This window comes from Pyrgilauda ruficollis, unplaced genomic scaffold, assembly GCF_017590135.1.
Source record: "Pyrgilauda ruficollis isolate IOZ18807 unplaced genomic scaffold, ASM1759013v1 scaffold2, whole genome shotgun sequence".
NCBI lineage: Eukaryota > Metazoa > Chordata > Aves > Passeriformes > Passeridae > Pyrgilauda > Pyrgilauda ruficollis.
Window position 1 is genome coordinate 3,306,857 of NW_024519206.1, and position 22,123 is coordinate 3,328,979.

General features: G+C 43.9%; 1 protein-coding gene across 3 annotated transcripts; it reads left to right on the forward strand.

Annotated features, from left to right (window-relative positions):
- The first annotated feature begins 1,478 nt into the window (after positions 1-1,478).
- Positions 1,479-10,892, forward strand: ASB4 (ankyrin repeat and SOCS box containing 4). Of its 3 annotated transcripts, none has more exons than XM_041466501.1 (6): positions 1,646-1,781; positions 3,136-3,271; positions 5,152-5,451; positions 7,580-8,070; positions 9,633-9,746; positions 10,351-10,892. In XM_041466501.1, exons 2-6 carry the CDS (start codon positions 3,223-3,225, stop codon positions 10,537-10,539), a joined length of 1,143 nt encoding a protein of 380 aa, XP_041322435.1. In that variant the 5' UTR covers positions 1,646-1,781; positions 3,136-3,222; the 3' UTR covers positions 10,540-10,892. The 3 variants fall into 3 exon arrangements, with proteins under 3 accessions (XP_041322434.1, XP_041322435.1, XP_041322436.1); XM_041466502.1 differs by having other exon boundaries at positions 3,204-3,271; XM_041466500.1 differs by lacking the exon at positions 3,136-3,271 and having other exon boundaries at positions 1,479-1,781.
- The last annotated feature ends 11,231 nt before the right edge of the window (positions 10,893-22,123 follow it).

The window sequence follows — 22,123 nt, forward strand, 5'->3', positions numbered from 1 at the left end:
TTGCAGGTAACAAGAAGCCTGTAAGATCTGGAGTTCACATCCTGTTCCTCTCCTCATACCAGGGAGGGAACAACACTTTTTTAAAGCCTGAAGTCACCCACTACTGAAAGTAACAAAGTAGGCAGGAGGTGGTACTGTGTGAGGGAATGTAAAGGCATGAAGAGCCTAATGCCAACTCTGGTCTTAAACCTTAAAGGACACAAATTAGCTGCCTGGGACCTATAGAGCACCAGGGCAAGCCATTTTCCTTCCCCTTGTGACTATTACAACGTGCATTACCTTGGGGAATTAGTGTTTGTAAAGTATTTTTCATTCAAAAGTACATAGGTAGAAGGAACACACAAATATGAGCTGCTGTCTGGTAACACCTTTGCTGAGCACAGGCTGTAGGAGAGAGCTGGTGAGCAGTCCCTTGGACAGGGGTCCTGCAGGTGCTGATGGGGCTGCCTGAGGAATCTGGCCTCTGGAAACCCTTCAAGCAGAGAGGCTGATCTGACTTCCACTGTCACCTGGCTCACATTTCTCCATCAGCTCACTTGGCAGCCAAACCCACAGGAAGGAGAAATATGAAGATTTCTTTATAATGGCAGTTGTGGTGGTGTCTGCTTTGCTGGGCAATTTAAATCAAGGGTAAATAGTGTCCTTCTAGCTATGATCTCATCCAGCAGCCCAAGTGGGTGCAGGTGTGAGCCACTTCTAAGTGATGCATGGCAGCAGCACATGCTAGCTACATGTGGGTTCTCATTCTCTAACTGTGTCAGTACAGGGATGGGGCTGGCAAAGACCACAGGAAAAAGTAGGGAGAGTGCAGTGTTTAGTGGGTGATGGGCTTGTGAGAGAAGTTCTGAATTTAGATGAAGGGTGAGCAGGGGAAGGAGAAGAGCCTATGGACCCAAGCAGCCTCCTGTGCTTGCCGCTGAGTTAATTCACACACAAACCCCCTGCAGTGTATGAGATCCCCCACCCCATAAAGTGGCTGTACAGCCCTGCAGCCCCCTTGTCCCAGCATTTCTGCTTCCAAGGAGCACTGCTTGCTGCCCCTGAGCTCAGCACCAGCAAGAGAAGAGTGGGTTTCCTCCCACATGAAGAGTGCCCTGGAGATTTTTAAGATTTTTTTTTTCCTGAATTGCACTAGTTAAAAGGTATCTGTGGGCAGAGCATCTCATCCCCTTGTGGCCAATAAATCAGCCATGGCAAGTCTGAAAGGAAGTTTGGGTGCTTCTCCAGCTGAGAAACAACACCCAGGACTACTTCTTTTAATATAAGTGTATGGACAACACCAGAAGGTAATCAGGTGGTTAACAAAGCTTAATGTGTAAGAAGCCCATGGAGGTAACTCTTATTTTGTTTTAATTGCTAGTGTGTCTGTCCTCGCTTTCATCAAAAGAGTGTGGTGACATGTAAGAGTGGCATTTCGATGCCCGAAATGCTCCTCATATAAATAGAACAAGCAGATCAGCATGACTGAGTGATAAAATTACCTTCTGGTCTTCAGAAACTTCAGCATGCAACTGTGCTATGCACCTCAGTGTGCCCCTCTTCACAGCACAAACAGATACGTCTGGAAATGGATTTGGAGGAGACATACAAAGAGGGAGAGAACACAGAGGGGAAAATTAGTCGAGCTGCAGCTGCAAAGTTGGTGAAAAAAGCTTTTCTTGAAGCCCTGAAGTCCAATGACTTTGAAACACTGGAAGAGCTCTTGAGCCAAAAGAAAATAGATGTGGACACAGTGTTTGAAGTGGAAGATGAAAACCTGATTCTGGCATCCTACAAACAAGGTAAATGTGGCAGCATTGACCAGACAGGAAGTAGAGGGGTTTGAGTGATTTTCAAGGAACTGTGGCCTTTTATCTCCTCTGAAGCTGCAGCATGAGCTGATCCACATGCAGGACCGTCTCAGCAGGCTCACATGGTCAGGGCCATGTAGCAGGGGAGCTTATCAGCTGTGTGGGCTTGGTGAAGGGCAGGCCAGAGCCCAGCCCGAGCCTCCGTGCTGCAGCTGCAGGAGACTCCAGAAAGAGGAGTCCTTTGCCATTTCCTCTCAGAGAACTCGGTTGCAAAGACCAGAATAGACACCTGCAGGTGTATAAATGGGGTGTATACATTTCTTGCATGAACCCATTCACATGTACAGACTATTTAGAAACATAAAATATCACCTGTCTTCCATCTTCAATTGAAGTAAAGTGGATTCTCCCTAGCTGAGGGGAACTGAGGAAATCCTGTGGACCTTGGATGCTGCTGGATGGGAGAAGGTTTATTTTTCCAAGTGACAGAAAGTGAGGATGTGGTAGTTTATCAAAACAAAAAAATAACCAGGACAATCAACACAACAGCTGTTTTGGAGTGTAGAAAACCCAAACCATTTCCCAGCCAGACACTGAAAGAGCTTCCAAAACCTTACAACTTAAAGCAATAAACCAAGTTTGCTCTGTGCTAAAATCAACATACTTCATGACCTACTTGCTAACAGACTCTTCTTGTGTATTTAGAAAGCAGTAATGGTCAGTCTCTGCCAGAAGTTAATCATATGTGGAGATAAACACCTCCAGCAGCAGCAGCAGCAGCACAGCAAATGCACTTTCTCTTCTGTGGCAAAAAGAAGGGACTATCTCACGTCTTCTCTTTTTCTGTGTTATTTAATGATTGGTTCCTGCTCTTTTGATTTCTTAAGGGTGAGGATAGTACAGTCAGGATGTACTTCCCTTAGGGACAGTGCATGAACTAAGCCACACTGTGCTGGATTTATCTTAAAATAGATCTTCTTCTGTCCTCAGAAGGCTAAAATGCAATCTGGTTGTGGTTTGAGACTACAGGATTAATGAATAGATTTTTAATCACAGATCATTTGACTGCAATCAGTAACTAGTCTCTTTTGAAGAATTCTCTTTTGAAGAATTCTCTTTGTTTTCCAAAAAGTAGAGAGAGAGGAAATGCACCTTTATGGCCTAAATCACAGTATTGTATTCACTTTGTCTGAAAGGCAGGAAGCACTTCTATCAACTCTTATGTAAATTTTACTTTTGTTCTGAATGATAGATAACTGTGATATGAAAGGGGGATTTCCTCAAGGATGAAGAGGGGAGAAAAATTCACCACCCCACCATTCTGACACTCTGATCTTTGCCATAGCCCTTAGTGATGAAGTGGAAAAGAGATGTCATGGGTGACAGAGTGACTTTTCTTCCTCTCTTCCAAAGAGGCTGAGAGCTTTCAAAGATGCTGATCTTGCACCATGGCTTCCTTATGTTACTAGCCAAAGAAACAGGTAAGCTGAATGAGGTCTCCCATGGAGCCCACATCTGCTTCCTGCTCAGTGTCTGTCCCTGTCCCTCTGAGCTCAGAGGTCTTGGCAGGTTTGGACAGAGGACATGGGAGATGCTCCCTGGGGATGTCTGAGCACAACTCACCTGCAAGCAGCACAGGCAACAGAAATACATTGTGTACTCAGGCAGGAAAATTTTGGCTATAAAAAGTGATAACTTGCCTTTTAAGTATAATTTTCCTGCTGTTAATGTATAATTTATGGATTGTATCTGGCCATAAATAGAAGACCAAGCCCTATGTGGGATAAGCCTGAAGTGTATCCCAGTTCACTGGCAACAAGGGGGTACACTGCACGTGCAGCTGGATAGGGAGGGGATTCAAGAAGCTTGCTCTGCTATATGCAGAGACTTTGGCATATAGCCTACTTTCTCTGTGCCTGGTTTGAGGGGATATGATGAGGAGGATGCCAGTGTAACCTGCACAGTCAGCAGGTTGAGTGTCCTCAGAGGAGGCTGTCACCCTGCTCAGGCACTCCGGGGCCTCAGAGCTGCTGCTCTTGCCTTTTACAGTGTGGGTTCCTTGAGCACTGGCTTTGGCAGTCCCAAAAATTTGGTCCTAGAGTAGATGACGTGGTCTGCAGTTTCTTGCCCCCAACTTGTAATTTATCTAGGAGGGAAGAAAAATTTTAATCCATTTCTCCTTGCCACCAGCAGTTTGTTTCCTCCCTGCTTGTACCTCGTGAATACTGTAAAAACTGTATATATATGACATTAGTGTTGAGAAACTGCATTAGTGTTGAAAAAAAAAATTTTACCAGAGACTAAAATGGCAGACTTGAATTAATTTGACCTCATGGTACGTCTCTAATATTTTTTTCTATGTTTTTTATATGATAACAGATTTCAGCCAGACAGTTGTCCAAGGAGAAATAGATAAATCAAACCCAGAGAATTTTATAGTCACATTCTAGCTAAGATGCAGGTATTGTATATTAAAAAAAAAAAAAAAAAAAAAAAAAAATTTTAGACTTCTCTTGCCCTTCTGCACATTATTGTGATGCTTTATTTTTCTTAAAAAAAGTAAATAGTAATAGTAATATAGCAAACACTTCTGTGCAGTCATTAAGCATATAGTCCTAATTTGGGAACAAGTATTTATGTGTCATTTGGCCTTACATCTGTTTGTAAATAAAAAAGGAAAAAATCACTGTGACATTTTCAGAGAAAAATATAAACATTTTGCAGCCAAATTTTGTGCTAAAGTGTCACTGCTTCTATTTGGCTCCTCAGCCTAATTTACATCAGCTTCCAATCTCCTCACTCTGTGCTCCTCAGGGCAGTAGGTGGGGTATATTGCCAGGGGTCATCCATCTGTAATGCATCCCTGGAGGTCTGAATCCAGCCACTGACATGCAAGTTCCTGCCATCTCCCAGACAGAAACAGTAGGATGAGCTGTCTGTTGAGTCATTGAACTAAGTAAATGCTGTCATCTTATTCCAATATCACCTTTGTTCATCTATTGGCAGGTTGGAGATCCCACTTCCCCCATGTTTTTTAGCTGTTGGCATTTCAAACCCTTTAAGCATTTTTTAATTGTTTTGTTTAACCTATACCAGTCACAAAAAAGTCTAATAGCTTCTTTCAGAGTACGTCAACATGGGAATTATCTCTCCTAAAGGCAGGCTATTCAGCACACATAGTAACAGTGCTTAATGGAAATGAAGTTATGCTTGAGAGAACTTTGTGTGCACTGTGCTGGTGAAATTACAGTAAATTACATTTAAACTCCAACCCTCTCTTCCCCTTCAATTATTCTCAATAGGTGGATAGTCCTAAGAAAAGTCTTTGCCAAGTCTGGTAACACATTCTCACTTTGTACAGGGTACTGGCTTCCCAGCTACAAATTAAAAATATCCTGGGCAACTGGGCTTCATATAGCTGTCATGTATGGACACCTGGAGAGTCTTTTGGTCCTCCTCAATCACAAAGCTACAATCAACTGCCGGCCCAATGGAAAAGCTGCCATCCACATAGCCTGTGAAATGGCAAATGTTGAGTGTCTCAAGATCCTTTGCAACCACGGAGCTAAGCTGAACTGCTTTTCCATGAGTGGGCAGGCGCCCTTGCACTTCTGTACAACACGAACCTCCATGCCTTGTGCCCAGCAGCTGCTTTGGAGAGGTAAGGAAAAGCTCTGGAGTGCTATCTCTCATGCCATGGGCAAAGATGGTGAGCATGGTCTGGGCTTTCTCTTAGGAGGCAATTTCTCAAAGTAGATGTGTATTTATCCCTTCTATCCACAGCATCTCATGTCTTCATCTCAGGCTCCTTGTCCTCATCTCTTTAATCAGAGGAAGTTTCTCCTATTCTGTTTCCTCACCTCATCCATCTTTCCCTTTCCCTGGCCACAGGTCCTTACTCCAACATTGCTTCCCATTTCAGTGTCTCCAGTCCATTGCCCAATCAGTCCATCAGCAGCAGAGCTCCTCTGAATCAGGGAGTTTCCATATCTCTTGGGATTTTTTTTCCATCTTTTTCATCTAGGTTTACTTTTGAGCTATTTTCATGTGAAAGGGCACCCCTCATCTTCTTTTATCAAATTTTCTGGACCTGAATAAAATTTTCCCAGCTGCTTGGTTTTTGAGATCTGGTCTTGAAAAACTGGATGCAGTTTTTTGTGCCATCTTTTCATTTGTCATGAATGCATCCAAACATGCCTGAAGGAAAAAAAAAAAAAAAGGTGTTATATAAGACTTTTGTTTTCCCAAAGTAAAATACATTATGGTTCTGGTCATCTGCAACAAATGAGGCTATGAATAGATGTAATTCTTCCATAAATATATTTGTCACACACTATTTCCTGACCAGAAGGGTACTGACACAGGACACAGTAAAAGAAACACAGTTCAAATCCTTAGTTACAGAGAAACTCCCCTGTTTATCACACTGTGCCATGGCAATACAAATGATTTTGGGTTGGTTTAGTTACATGTGTTGCTATTGAAAGCTTTTCCTGAGATGCAGAGCCCAAGTGCAAAGTCCATGCTTTGTGGGGAAGGCAATCTGCAGTCATAAATGAATAACAACATTGCTTTTCTTCTTCTGGAAAAATACATATTATTTTGTTTGGTGGAAAGGAAAATAAATACTGCCAGTTGTATCCTGCCCAAAGCAAACAGTCCTGACAGCAGGAGTTGAATTTGCTAGCATAGAAAAGCTTAAAAGTCAAATGTACTCTTATGAAACACAGCAGAGGATGAATGCAAGTGAAAGGATGTATTCTGCAGGCTTTCTCCACCCACCCATCAACAGCATAATAGTACTTTAAAAGCCACCCTTCCCCCCAAAGCACTCTTTAAACTCTGATTTCCGTATGAGTTGAATGCTGAGACTCCCAGTAGAATGGGAAAGGTCTGGAGCAAACCCTGTCAGGTGTGCACATTCACAGAGCAGCACCCCCAAGAGCCGAAGCCAGGGTGTCAGTTAATATCCGTGCCCCAAGGTTTCCAAGATGCATCTTTCACCTGCCATCCCCACTCGGCGGTGTCCCTTGGGATCCCTCCCGCTCACGGCACTTTATCCCCCTCTGGCTGGGGAGACAGCGCAAGCAGTGCTGATCCCGCGTTTGGTTGCCGCCTCCAAACTTGGATTGCCGATGCCGTCTCAGGGACATCGAACACGACTAACACTCAGCACGGCTTAAGAGCATTATCGCTGGTGTTTCCAGCCCGGAGGCAGGCTGTGACCCCGCCCGGCTCCGAGCCCGGCAGATGGTGCTCTTGCTCCAGCTCCGCACGGACCGCGCGGCCGGAGCCGCTCCGCCGCGCTTTGGAAACGGGATCCGGACCCCCGCCGGGGACCCTGGCAATGGGTTCTTTAATATCATCCACGGATCTGTCGTAAAATGTCCTTTCATCCAAGCTCGCGTTAACGAGGTGCTGCGGGGAGTGCTTTCAGGGTACAGAGCAGAGCTGTTCGGAGTAGGAGTAATGATCTCCATCCTCCACCAGTTCTCAATTTATAGGAAAAACCATCTTAGGCAGAAATTTGGACTTGCATGCTGCTCTGAAATAGACTGTTCAGATAAGGTCTTCCTTGGGGCCAACATAGAAGCTGGATCCAAGAACCTTAAGTTTCTAAGAGTTTCCCTGGAGACAACCAATGCAGGATCGATCCATGCTATTTCCATTTACACATGTCTTTCATGACAGTTGCCCACCCTGACCTTTTCCTTGGGAAGAAGGGCCCATACAGAGATAGAAACAAGTGTTTCATTGCCTTCATCTTTCCGGTCATCTTTCTTTGGCAGGAGCAAATGTGAACATAAGAACAAACAACAAAGATGAGGAGACTCCCCTGCACGTGGTCGCACGTTTGGGTGTCCCAGAGCTCGTGGCCTTTTACGTGGAACAGGGAGCACAGGTGGATGCTCTCAATGCCTACATGGAGACTCCCCTGGCCTGTGCAGCCTACTGGGCCCTTCACTATAAGGATCAGATATACAGCCAGGACCATCACCTCATCTGTCGGATGCTCCTAGACTATAAAGCTGAAGTGAATGCTCGTGATGAGGATTTCAAATCACCACTCCACAAAGCTGCCTGGAACTGTGACCACGTCCTGCTGCACATGCTGCTGGAGGCAGGAGCAGAAGCAAACATCATGGATGTCAATGGCTGTGCACCCTTACAGTATATCATAAAAGTGACATCTGTGCGGCCAGCTGCTCAGCCAGACATCTGCTACCAGCTGCTGCTGAATCATGGAGCAGCTAGGATATACCCTCTGCAATTCCACAAGGTTAAGGATGTCTTTGTACAGTAGGGGTATGGAGAGGGGTGGTGTCTTGAACAGGAATGGGATGAGAGATGTATCCAAACTATCTGGATTTGCTGGAGTCCTGTCAGTCTGGGTCCAGAATGCCCAAAACATTGTAAAACTATTGTAAGAGTGATGTCATTTAACTGAAGTGAAATTACAGTTGCCTGTACCAGAAACGAGACACAGATCTAATTTTTGCTCTTAACCAATCTGAAATGCCAAACTGTAAATGCTGGTTGAAGCCTAATTTTTCAGAGCAGATTCACTTTCTCATTTCAGAGAACCCACATCCCTTTGTCAAACCTGGCTTCACACAAGTTTCACTGAGTTATATAAAATGCATATTTCATGGTCTTCACCAAAGATTAGAATGAGACCGCTTGATTCTGTTTGTCACAGCTGACAGTTAAAAATTATTCAAATCTATTAAAAATGAAATGCTTCTCAATAAAGCTTTGGATTATTCCCAGGAAATGTGATAATTAAGGGCTCAAAGCTGATGACAAAAAAACCAAAAAAGTATTGCAGGATCCCTCCTGAAAAGTTTTTAAACACCTGCAAAGCCCAAGACACTGACAGAAGTAGCTAACAGTGTTGTTATATCAGATAACTAAGTAATCTTGCTGAAGCCAGGACTTACTGTCTCTCATCCAGTACCCTAAGCAACAGTTTGCAGTTCCCTGACTGTATATGTAAAGTTTTAACAAGTCAAGCAACCAGAAGGCTTTGAATAAAATGCCAAAATTTTAATTGTGCCCTTTTGAGCCCATGATGAGCAGTCTCTGCCTGTAGCAGAACAATGCTTAGTCTCTTAGAGGGCATTTCAGAGCAGGGTCTGAAGTCTCCTCTTTCTGCATCTTTGTGCATGAAGTGGGTCTCTCTTCCAAACCATAATTTGCCTATCTATAAAAATGTAGGATATTTATCCCAGAGGGATGTTCTGCAGTTTTTTTGTGAAACCTGGAGACTGCATGAGACAAAAATTGGGTGAATGCAATGTTATTCTCTGCATATGAGTGACAATAGACTGGGGTTTTTTCCTGTTGAGCTAAAATGACTGAGCAGAAGATTTGTGTTGGGGTCCTTGTGCGGCTTGAAAGCCTTACTTCTGAACTGTCTCTTCTTCTGGTCACATTTTAAATTTTTCTCTAACATTGCATTTTTGATTCATATAATGGGATTGTTTTCTATTCCTGAGCTGCATGTGCTGAAGGAAGAATTTTTGTGCATGGCTTTGCCTGGTGTTGAGTCACTCAACCCAGCTATGAAAAAACTATCTCTAGATGCGGGTGATAAAACCCACCCCACCTAGACTGCTGTGGAGATCTAAGCCAGAATTTCTGTATGGTCTTAAACTGGGGATGAGCCTGGGGCTTCTTGCTGTGCTTGCACAGAGTGGTTGCGTCTTTTGCATCTCCAGCCTTATCCTCTCATTGTTGTTTGGCTCTGTCTGTCCCAGTTTGCTGCTGTGCAGTGCCAAGCACCCAGGCTAGCCCTGGCTTCCTGGCGCTCCTCATGTTCTCCATGCATCCTGCCTGCAGGTGCTGCAAGCCTGTCATTCCCACCCCAGAGCTGTGGAGGTAGTCGTCAACTCCTACGAACACATCAAATCAACATCTAAGTGGAAAGCAGCCATACCTGAGGATGTCTTGCAGGTAAGCTCTCAATGAGTTACAACTGAGTAAAATCCAGGCTTATTATTTGAATAACCCACACCGAACCATTAGAAAGAACACTTTTGAAAGAGAAGAACATCTCAGAGGATGGGGACTTCCCCACTTAATATCTCTCATTTGACAAAAGCATATCACTCACTGAAAAAATACATGTTTTTGATATTTTAATTGCAATGTTATCTTTTGGTGCACCCCCTGTCAGTGGTACAGAAGGAGCTCAGCTGTCCCTGTTCTCGGCCAGTGAAAAGATTCTGGCTGTGATTGGTGTTTCTTCAGATTTTTCAATATGGATATTTATATTTCTTTTAAGCCAGCAAATATTTTTAAAGGGCCATATTACATGGGTAGGACTATGTACCTCTAGGTTCTATTGCATGGGTCAGATTTCATGGAACAGGATGAGTTAGCTGCAAATGCAAGGGAGAATTTAAATGAAAAGTAAGAGATTAAAGAAGAAAATATGTGGTCAAAAGGCAAAACTGTGGGACAAATGACATGCTTTGACATAGTTATCCCTTTAATTCAAAAATCCTTACTCCAAATATTCCGGTTGCCCTAAAACTCACTTGTGGTTATTTTACAGCGGCACCAGGATTTCTATGACTCTTTGTTCACCGTGTGCAGCAATTCCCCACGGTCACTGATGCACTTGTGCAGATGTGCTATTCGGGCGATACTGTCAGAAAAGTGTCATCGAGAAGTCCCCTTGCTCTCCATCCCTCTGTCCATGAAGAAGTACTTGCTGCTGGAACCAGAAGGAATCATCTACTGAGCCAGCACAGAGCAGGCACTGGCATCTCCCTTCCCGGATCCATATGCCTCTGTGGGGTGCCAGAGATCCAGGCACAATCCTGACACAGCCCTGTGTGTGTGTCCATTTGCTGGCCAGCCTGCAAGCTGGGCTGGCATTGACTGGCTCTCCTCGGAGCTGCTCTCTTTCCCTACACTGAGAGATTGCAGGCTGCAGTTTGCACAGGGGAGGCAGAGCTGGAAAAGCCCCTGCTCCAAACGCTCCCAGGACGCACACTGCTTTGTTCAGCCTAGCTTAAACAATGCTGCTGCTTCCTTCAGTACTTATACCACTGCCTGCTAGATAGCGTTTGATTAAATCTGAGAAATCTTTGATATTGTTTCACTATGACTTTCTTCAGCTGTCATTTTGGGAGTAAAAGAAAGGATACTGTCAAAAAATAAGTCACAGAAATGATTTTCCAGAATGAAACAGACAAACCACCCTGGTTTATTACTACAGACAGGCTTTCAGTAGTTTCTGTGTTTTCCTTTGCACTGACTCTCAATTTGATGTTAGTTCACTCTTCACTACCTGTCTGATTCCCATAAAGCTTTGTCATAATGATCCTTTTTAATTGTAAGAATTTTTTCCTTTATCAACCATATCAACCAGCAGGTGAACAAGATAGAAACATGCAGCCCTGAAATTTCTGTATGCTGGTACTGGTTAGCTTTGAGCACATACTCACTCTGTTTCTGCTCTCACTGTGGCCAATGATAAATTAATATCCTGCTGTCAAGAAAGGCAGGTAAAAAAAAAACTTTCCCCCAAAACCTGCATAGCTGTACTTGTACCCATCCCTGATATCTCTCAGAATGATGTTGGACATGATCTGGGCAGCATAACACCCTTCTTGTCATTGACTATAAAATGAACCTAGCCTGCTAGCATGTACTATTCACCTCATTTTTGGTAGCTAGGTGCAGTGAGAGGAATTCCACATTAACCAAAAGGTGTTTCCAAGATAAAGATGTGCTGCCTGTGCTGTTACAGACCTGCCAGGCCCCCTGCTTTGCAGTTCCTGTGCTCTTGGACCTGCTAGCACTGGTTTCCTTTATTTCTGACCAAGCTACTTTCTCCAGTCCAGGAGGATGAAATGCAGAGCAGTGGCAGTTCACACAGCAAGTATCCCACAGCAAGCACAAGTGTGTGATCTGACCTACAGGAAAATCCTAATTTTCTTCCCTTTTTTAGTTTGATGCAACCCATCTGAGCTGTTCCACTTGTCTTAGATTCTGGCAATTCTGGGCTCTGTGAAAAGAGAGGTAAGCCAGGCCCACCACTGGGAGCCAGTAACTCCTGACTTCTCATTGCATCTCTGACTGTGAAGCTGTCAGTCCCAATCATTATTGTTATCTCTTTGCAAGACAGCCCTCAGCACACTAGGCTCTTCCCAGACAAAACAGAGCAGCCAAACTGTTCAAGTGTCTCTGTGTTTCACACAGTGGCAAAAACAGCATTTGAAAAAAACATGCAGATTGTTTAGTGTTACAAATCACTTGCCTTTCCTCTCAGTTTTCAGTAATTAAAGCTTGTACACTGTGTACAAGAATCCAGTTCATGGGTCTGTTTATATTTAACCAGACAGCAATGAGGATTGCTATTTAACAGTTTCCTATTCCAATAAGGAATTTCAATGTGAACACAGACCATGAATAAATGTTTTCTTATGTGAACGAAGTTACAATATAGGTCCCTGTAATTCACTAAGCCAATGAGACATTTCCATACAGCTGCAGAGATGTCTCTATCAGAGATACTATAGTAATTTACTGGAGAGAATAATCAGCATCTGAGACAGGTTTTCTATAGAAAAATCAGCTTGAGACACGTCCTGGTCAACAGGATTCAGTGGATTCTGCACTGCAAAAAAGGTGAATTTGGAAAGATGAAAAAGAATAGGTTATTTAAACCCACTGCTTTTCTAGGTGATGCATCTCTAAGTCAGGCATGAGGAAGAAGATTTGCCAGCTGGTCAGGTCAAGAAATATTTGTTGCTTTCTGAACAGTCTGACAATGGTGCGAGCTGGGCAGTCCAAAAGAGACAGATGGAGGTAGCTGATATTATTGGAAGCACATCCCCACACTGGCTCCTTCTGAAATTCTGCATCTGGAAATGGGAGGTTTAAGGCAGAACAATAGCAGTGTTTTCTGACCTGTTGTAGCCAGGACTCTCTTGCTGAGAGAGAAGAATAAAGGCTGTCACCAGTGTTCCTAAATTCCCTCTGATCCTCTCCCTCTGCAGTGAACACACTTAATTTTTATTCTGTGGGCACCCAGGCACACTTCCAAGCTTTGTACCAAGCAGGTGCCAGATTATAGCCATTGTGGTATCTGACAGGGATCACAGGGAGATCAGGCTGATTATAGTCATAGGAATTTGCAAGCTGTTAAAAACACTAGAGAAAATCACTATCACAGAAAAAAGACCTGATTGATGCACTTTAATTGCTTTTGTTGTTGAAGTTAGAAAGACCAAGAGTAAGCAAACCTTAGTATTTGTTGCTTTTTAGCATTTCTTCCCTCTATTATTATACTCTATTCCCACACACTGGATGGACTTGATCATGTGAGGCGTGGGAGTACCTGACAATAAGATAATCATTTATTAAATTCATGGGATGCACAAAGGAGGCACAGAGGAAGGATCTCTTTTCTGTGGTCATCCACAGTGACAGGACCCAAGGGAATGGCCTGAAGTGTCAGGCAGATTTAAGCTGGATATTAGAAAAATGTTCTTGCCCAAGAGGGTGTTTGGGCACTGGAACAGGCTCCCCAGGGAAGTGGTCACAACAGCAAGACTCACAGAGTTCAAGAAGTGTTTGGACAATGCCCTCAGGCTCTTGTTGTGACTCTTTGAAATGGTCCAAAGAAGGGACAGGAGTTGGACTCAATGATCCTTGTGGGTCCCTTCCAACTCAGTACCTGATTCTGTGATTCTGTGAGATGTCTTGAAATTTCATACTGTCATATAATTCCTGATCATGCTTTTGTATTTTCAAAGCCGCATCAGATTGGCTGACTCCACCTGGAAGAGAGACCTCTACACCACAAGTTTGAGCACAGTCATGACCTAAAATGACAGAAAATTGTTTTCTGGATTGTGTGGTGTCCTCTGTGAAATAAATTGCTTTTTGCCTTTTGGCTTCTTAGTAGAGATATAGACATGTTTGAAACATTTCCACTGCATTCCATGGCCTATTAGAATATTTAAAGCACAGATGGGTGCAAAGAATGAATGATCCTTTCCCATTCCCATTGGCAGCCCCTTTCCCAGAGCTCCCTTAATGACTTCTCAATGGATAACAGTGAGATTCTAAGTTTTTTAGATTCTAGATTCGTGGTTTTGAGAGGTTGTATAAAAAGAGATGTTCTTAAACCACATGCATTGTGGACAAAAGAAGTTACCCATTCTATGACCATAGGGATACTCTGCATATATTTGGAGACCCACGCAGTTGTTGATGGAAATATGGGCACCCTCTTTGTAAAGTGCTCTTGCAATAATTTTAAACTTAGCCCCTGATATCTGCTGGGTCCAGCTTGACCCAAAACTCCAATAATTTATCCATGGAGAGTCTATTGGTGAAACTGAAGTCTAAGACTGTTCAGGACTGTATTTTTGCTTCAAATTCTTTAAAAGTCTGTTCATACTTGGTCAGCTTTTAGGTACTAGGACAAGGAGTTTAAAAGAACGTGGATGGTTTATCTCTCCAGCATTGCTGCCTGTCCTGATAGCATAATGCCCATAAGTGTTTCAGCATCAATGACATTTTATTTATTCAAAACCACTGGCCATCTTTAAAATAAAAATTTCTTATCTTTCTATAGGGCAATATCTTACAGCCTATATACCAGTTTTGACAGAATCAAGTTAACTGCTGTGGTCATGAATTTATAGAAATCTCCCAGGCTGAGCAAGACTGACTATTTTTGTAAAATGTCAGGAATAGAAATATTAGGCAGCAGGGGAAAAGGTCTGGTCTGCTATGAAAGGTGGCAGCTTTACTTTTAGCTGCAAGCACTGCTGGATCAATTAGGGTGATCACAGGGGCTCAGCTCATTCATATTTAAGGAACGTCCTTTGAAAAACCACTAATGCTTCTGGCAGCAGATTTTGCTCATGGGACAAATACCTTTAAATTAAACATACAAGAGTTCAGTCTTTGAGATGAAAGGGAAGACTGAAACAGTCTGGGGTGGTCTATGCTATTATATATCTTTATTGAACTCTCAGAGGACAAAGAGGCGCGCCAGGTTTTCAGTGCTGGAAGGTTTGCAGGGCTCTTGATGGGCTGCTGGTTTTTTTTCTGAAACACTTCAAGATACACATGGGTCAGACACAGCAATATTTCCATTTACTTTCTGGATATGTCAGTAGAATTTCCCTGTAATCCCTAGGGTTTACTCTTCTATTAAAGGACAGTGCAGGACACACTGTTAGCAGAGATGCCAAAGCCTAGCTAGTGTCTGACATCTTAACCTCCCCAAGAGTTATATTAAAGCAGTGGAAAGTCTCTCTTTGTAGAGAGGCAGGTACCTCTGGCACAGCAGATGAGTGAGTCAGAAAAGATTGCTGTATGCAGCAACTGTTGGATGAAATCTGTTGGCTGCTCAGAAATTTGTTTCTGATTCTTTCTCCAAATACATCTTAAGCTTCATAGGACACAAAGTGTAGAAGTGACAATGGACATCATGCATTCCAATGACCTGTTTGATTTTAATACAGAGTTAACTTTTTTTTTTTTTATCATGTAGCAGCTCTGTGTTGCCTTTCACCTTGCAGAGGCACCCTACGGAATGCTGCTAATAATTTAGGCATTAATTAAGGCATTTGAAACAAGGACAGTGGGCATGTGATGATTTTTATACTACTGAAAAACCATCCAGTTCTGCTCTTTCAAGCTGGGGCTGAATGGGGATGCTGTTATCAGCTTTCTGCCTAATGCCTGAGTCGACCATGCTTAAGCTTTGTAACAGTGCAATTGATGTGGCTGCTCAGGCTGCTGGTACTGCAATCAGCACTGAATTATTTTATGTCAATAGTAACTGCCAGTGGGGAGTTGCACTGCCTCAGTACAGCCATGAGCTTGATGGCTGTTTGTGGGAAGGAAGGGGGTTGAATCCAGACAGCTCTGGTCAAGGATAGGAATTTTTACTTATTCCTGGTAACTTTACAAAAATTGCAAGTTGGTTATGAAGTAAGGATAAATAACTGCTAAGGTCTGAGGAAGAAAGTGCAGGAAGAAAAGAGGAGGAATGCTCACAGAAATTCTACTTTATAACATGTTATAAAAGAGGGGACAGAATTGCATGCCTTATTAATATATGGCCATTGGCTCATAGAGTATGAAAACACAGGCATTGCTGAAGGGCAGTGCCTGAGCTGGCTACAAGCACACAGCATGCTGGAAAGTGCAGGCAACGTGACATCACTGCAGTCAGGGCAAAGCCATTTCATGGCAAAAAGTAATGTGGGTGTTTTAACATTCATGCAGAATAAAGGAGCCAACTCTCCGATGAGCCTATCCTGCTGTTTCCAAGTTTCCTTCTGGAGAAAGGTGCATGGCTGTCGTGAACTCAAGGGCATGCTGTCAGCCTGTATCCATGGTGAGTGCACCTTGTAGTGGCAGCAGCAGCTCTGAACTATACCTTGCTGGAAATTTGGACTTCAGTTTGTCATATGGGTCCATTTCTTCCACAGCCTTGTCATTCCCTTCACCATAAATCCACAGAATTTCACTGATTTCTTCTCTTTCCCTTCCTGGCTATACAGTCTCTGCCACATGATATAGGGCCTGACCCCCACTGCAACTCTTTCACTACACCCTTTTCTAACAAGGGTAGCAGAGCCACTGCCCCTCTGCACCCCTGTGGTTCTGCAGGTTTGTGCCATCTTCCACCACATCTGTATTTCCTACCCACAGCAACTTACTCATTTCTCAGTCTGCTGGAGCAAAATCTTTTCTCAAATGCCCCTCATTCCTATGGTGGGTGGATGAAACCCAAATGTTGGATGGATTTTTTGGGGCAGACTGTGGGCTTTGCCTTGATGAGTTGAGCTGTGCTCACATATTTCACCTGCCAGCATACTAGAAGGTTTCTACTCTGCAATCAAAAACATGGCAGAGACTCCTTATTCTGCCAGTTTTTCGTGATACAAAATTCTGCATCCTCCAGTGATGTGGGAGGAAATACAAACCAGTGATCTTGGCTTCTGATGACACCAGGATGCTCTAAAGGTCTGAAGTCTATCAGCAAAGCCTCTGTTCACAAAGCCATTTATCTCTGGCAGCTTCTTTTTGTGCTGCTGGAGCAGTGGTTACATCCTTCCCCAGCCAAGACAGTTCAGCCTGGTGGATGGAAACAGGCAGATGTGGCAGAGGAGAGGTAGGAGCTCAGTCTATCCACATGGTGTGGGCAGGGAAGAGCTGAGAAAGGGGAGAACTGGCATTAGAATTAGAACTGATATTGTAGATTTTCACTGGTGAATACTGAGTGTCTCAATAAACCTGGGAGAGTTGCCACGCACATTTGGAGGTGAAGTTCAACAGCAATGAGAAAAACAAAATAAGAAATCTAATGTTAAATGAGAGGATTAAACATTGTTTTCTTAACAACCTGAATCTGCATTTTGAGGGCTGTGTACTATAACCTGTGGTACTTGAAGCTGACAGTGTTATTAAGAACACAAGACTCTATTTGGTCACTATGTTCCTGTGTGCTCTTCTCCCTCAGTCACACCCAAAGGCTTTTCCTGGCACCAAGGACTCACAAGCCACCAGTGTGGGCTGCAGCCCCTCTGCAGAGCAGCTTTCCACTGCAGTGACTGCAAGTTCAAAGCAAACCCAAACATTTTCTCCTGCACTTCAGGGAACCTTAGCAATGGGCAAACAGATGCTTGCACAGCCCCGTCCCAGGCAGACATGTGGCATTAGCAAGCCTGGATGGAGGCATCCAAGAGACCCTGACACAGCTGCAGAGAGCTGAATGCTGGAGGTCTCCATATCCCAACTCTCTCCTGCTTTAATTTCCAGCTGATTGAAACTCCACCGAGTACTTGAGACGCTGTGTTACAGCTGCCATGGTCCTGTCTTGCAGGGCACTACACAGCCTCTCAGTGCTTCAGAGATGTACTCGAGTCATGCACTTGGTGTCCCTTCAAGCCTTTGAAGGGGGTGCATCCTGTCTGTGGAAGATCAAGGAGGAGGACTCCTTTTTCAGCTGACCAGGACATACTATCTGCTGTTGCCTGGCTGTGCTGTGAGTGTGGAAGTGTTTGATATCAAATGGCACAGAGCTCTGCCTAGTTGCTGGAATTCGCTTGAGCACAGGGAGAGCTGCCCTTTCCGACACAGAGCAGGGAGAGGGGCAGAGAGGCAGCCCTGTCTGCCCTTCACTTCCAGGTGACCTGGGTGCCTTGGTGAGAGGGTGGGTAAGTGGCTCTGGGCAGGCAGGAGCCAACTGCAGGTAACACCTGAAAAAGACTTAAATGTAGGCTTGGACTTTGACACAGCTCCTTCTAGCAGCCTGGAAAGGGAGGGAGAGCAGTGGCATGACCAATCTGGGCGGTTCTTGCTGACTCGACATAAACATGTTTTGAAGCTTCCAGCGCAGCCAGCAGGGAACACGCTGTCCCCGTGGGTTCCCTGCCCCTGGCTCAGGAGGCTGCCAGAACAGCAGCCAGAAGCACCACTGCTTCCCGTGGCCTCCAGTCCTGGCTGTAGCAGGCTATGCTGTATATATGCAGCCACAGTTTGTCCTCATAAGAAAAAATAAAAGGAGAAAATAAAAGGATGAAAAGCTGTAAGCAGAACAAAAGATCCAGCAGCTAGCAGCAGACAGCAGCCATGGGTTTCCTGAAGGGTATTTCTAAGGTTTATAATTGTTCACTTCTTATTTACAGTGCTGTCTTGTATCCTTTTATCTAGCACTAGCTACCAAGTCTGCCCTCTGCTTAAACCAAGCTATTCATGTCCAAGTGTCTGGAGCTCCGCTAACTATAGGAGGCAAGCTTTGCTTTTTTAGGTGCCCAGCCCCAAACAGCTGGAATAATCTTCCAGGCGTATTGAAGCAGGCCCTCACATTGTTTGGGGTTTGGACACTCTTAATCCTTTTCTTAAAAAGCCTCAGCTATGTGAAATGAGCACAAGCTGTGGCTAGTCACTGTTGTGTGCTGCTAAAGAGTTCTGTCCCTTTCTCTCCAGCCACGGGCAAAATCCCTTTATCTCAGTGGGGCTCTTGGTGGCTGGGGATGCAAGGACAAACTGCCCACTTTGTGGAACAGGGGCACATTTATACCTCAGACACAGTGATGACTCTGCACACAGACTTCTGCAGCGTGTATCAGGGCTTTTGGTCTCACCTGGCTTGAACAGAGAGGCTGAGAGCTGGCCTCCCTCTGCTCAGGGGTGTTTGGATCTCAAGCTTCTCCAGTATAAGGGCTGTACTGGATTAAGTAAGGAGGATAAGCTGAAGCCAGAGCTCTCAGCCAGTTCAGTGTATTTAAATTGGCCATATGTGCATACACACATTTATGTTCAACATATCTTGAAGGTCTAAATGTCAGTCATATACTTCTCTTCCTCTCCTAGCTGTGGCTCTTGATTTTAAATTCCTCCTGCACAATGAGTGCCATCTTTCAGATCTCATGGCAGGTAACAGAGTGAGGCCAACCTCTTGTCTGCTCTTGCACCCTAAAGGACTTAAAATTCAGTTTTCCTGCTGTTTTCTAGAGACCTTTAGGGGGATGTGTGTCTTTTCCACAGATCAGCAACTCAAACGATTTTGGCTTTATCCACCATTCACTGGTGTCAACAGGAAACTTGTCACAGATTTCAGTGGACATGATGTGAAGTCTAAATATGAATTATTACTACTATCATATTGTTTAATATGTTGATCCCACACTATATTACACTCTTTTATTGATTGAAAAAGAGTTAGCATATGTTAGAAACACCACAGAAAAGAGCAGGGAATTTGATGAAATTTGGTCAGCAGTTCTCAGACATGGTTATAGACAATCCATTGATGCATCATCTATATTCTGTAATCCATACTCACACACTATTTAAATAAGATCAACTGAATAACCTCTTCTGAATCTATTATTCTATTATTTTTTTTACTAATCTACACTAAAAAAATACTTCCATAAGTGAAAGTTTACTGTAATTTACACCAATATCCTGTTATTCTTCTAGACATGTTTACATTATTTAAACCCCCCCCCAACTTTCCAGTGTAAATATACTTTAAATAAATGCTGAAAAACATTTATTTTACTCTTTCATTGTCAACAGCTTTGCTGGAATCTTCTTCTCTTATGAAAAGAATTGGCCCTCTTCTGAAACAGCCCCCTGATAAGGGTAGACCTTTTCCCTCCAAAACTCTCATTTCCTAAGGCAGTGGATATGTTTATTCCTGGGAAGAACTGGGAGGATCCCCAGTTCTCTGCTTTGTTTGACTACTATAGTTCAGATTTAAAGTCAAGACACATCCTCTTCCTTAAGATCAATACTCAGAGGTGAGGGATATCATTCTGCTGCAAAGGAAAAGGTAAGAACAATCCATTGGAGAAGAATGGTAACATCTCTTTCAGGAAGCCCTGAGTACTGTAATATAATTTCCAAGGTGTATCTGCATCAGTTTATGGCACTCCAGTGAATAATTCTGCCATTGTTTCAGCTGTTCTTACATAGATGTTGCCATTCAAAAGGCAGAAGTCTGGGAATATGCAGAAGGTGTTGCAATTTGTGTTTTTTCCTCAGGTGAACTGACCATCCAGTGGCCTTGAAAAATCATCAGAAGCTTTTGGAAGTGTGACATCTCCAGAGGACTGGTCCCATCCTTTGGCTACAGAAGACAGGCTCAGAGCATGCAGAGTCAGGAGTAGGAGTAGGAAGTAGCAGGAGTAGAAAGAACACAGGAAAAAGAGGGCAAGGCTATGGAGGAGAAGCACATTAATGAATTTGTACCAGCAGAAGACTTATGGACATCCCCATAAATAACATGAATAATGAAAACTTCAGGTGCCCCTGGCCTGAGCTTGAAAATGAAGCTTTCTTCATTGTGTATTTATGTAAAACCTGAGATGAAGCTGATTAGAAGCAAGGGAAAGTTGTGAGATCAGAAGGTTTTATAACAGGCGCTAACTAAGCAGAAACAAGTGCTTCTGTGTCAACACAAACATAGTTTTATGCCTGAGCAAACAGCTTCCTTTGGTCTGTGAGGCAATGACACAAGTCTGGTAACACTGAGAGTGGTCCAAACTGTCTGATCCACCCCCGTGTGAAGGTTGAATTCCACCTGTAATGCCCTTAGTAAGTAGGGGTGTGGCGCTGGGTCACCAATAGTCTTTGCAATGCATGTTACTAACTCTGCTGCATGCCACAGTGATTGGAGGAGACCACAAGCAGCCCTGGCAGGCATTCAAACCTGTTTTCCAGTTAATTTGTTAAAAATCAACCCAGAGTTTTGTGGGCAGTAAAGCTGCTAGGAAGACAAAATCACTCTAAGGAATAAATACTACAAAAAAGAGCTTTCAGTGCATCTGATTTATCAGTATGCTCATGGCATTTAACAATCAGCATCAGCTACAGTTAGCTCCTAAGTTTCTGTAAAAGGTCTGCTCAACAATTGGTATTTGGTTGTCCCAGGAGTAGTAAACATGTCTCAGAGCTGTCTGGCAGCACTGCTGCCCTGTGGGGTGCAGAGCGATGAGCCTCATGCTGTCTCCTGCAATCATGTGGCCCTAGGACCATCCCAAACCCAGACAGATCAGCAATGTCAGTGATGACAAGATGCACAGAGGCAGCTCCAGGCTGACACAGTTTGTGCCAGCAGCCAGCTCATCTGCAGTGACCCCATTGGCATTTGCTGCAGAATAAATGCTGTCTGGGATTTTCCCTTATATATCTACCCTGGCTAGCAATGACACAGCAGCAATATAATTTTCAGCTCTGTATTTCCAGTTTCCCACAACCACACAGAAATGGTAAAAGGACTTGGGTCATTTACCTAAACATAAATATCCACTGATACTTTAGAAAACCAGGATTGCACATACAAGGTATTTGCATGGGACTAGCAGGCATGACAAAGTACTTGTGGAAGACCACTGTCTTCCAGAGTGACAGATGAGAGACAGGGAGAGTACTCCAGCCTGCCTCACGCAGGACCAGGTGTCTATTTTTAGGTAACTGAATGAGCTGGGAGCCAGCTCACAGCTGAAGCCATCTAAATACAGGTCCCTAGAGGTGCCCCCATGTCTGGAGTTCCATTACAGTCTGTTGAACTGGAGACAGGATCACTATTCAGGCACCAGAGGTAGATGTCTGTTTCAGAAGAACTTTCTGGAGTTCTCTGGATACACTGAGACTGGTCATGAGAGGCAGCTGAGATATCCAACTCACACCTCAGCACACACACAGACATGTACACAGTGCCCTGATAAGGTGTCGTACTTGGTGTGCCGAATCCCTTGCCAAGGTTCTCAGCTTTCAGGTCCAGTCCAGTGATGTGACAAAGTACAGAAAGCCCAACCTATAACAGCAATGTA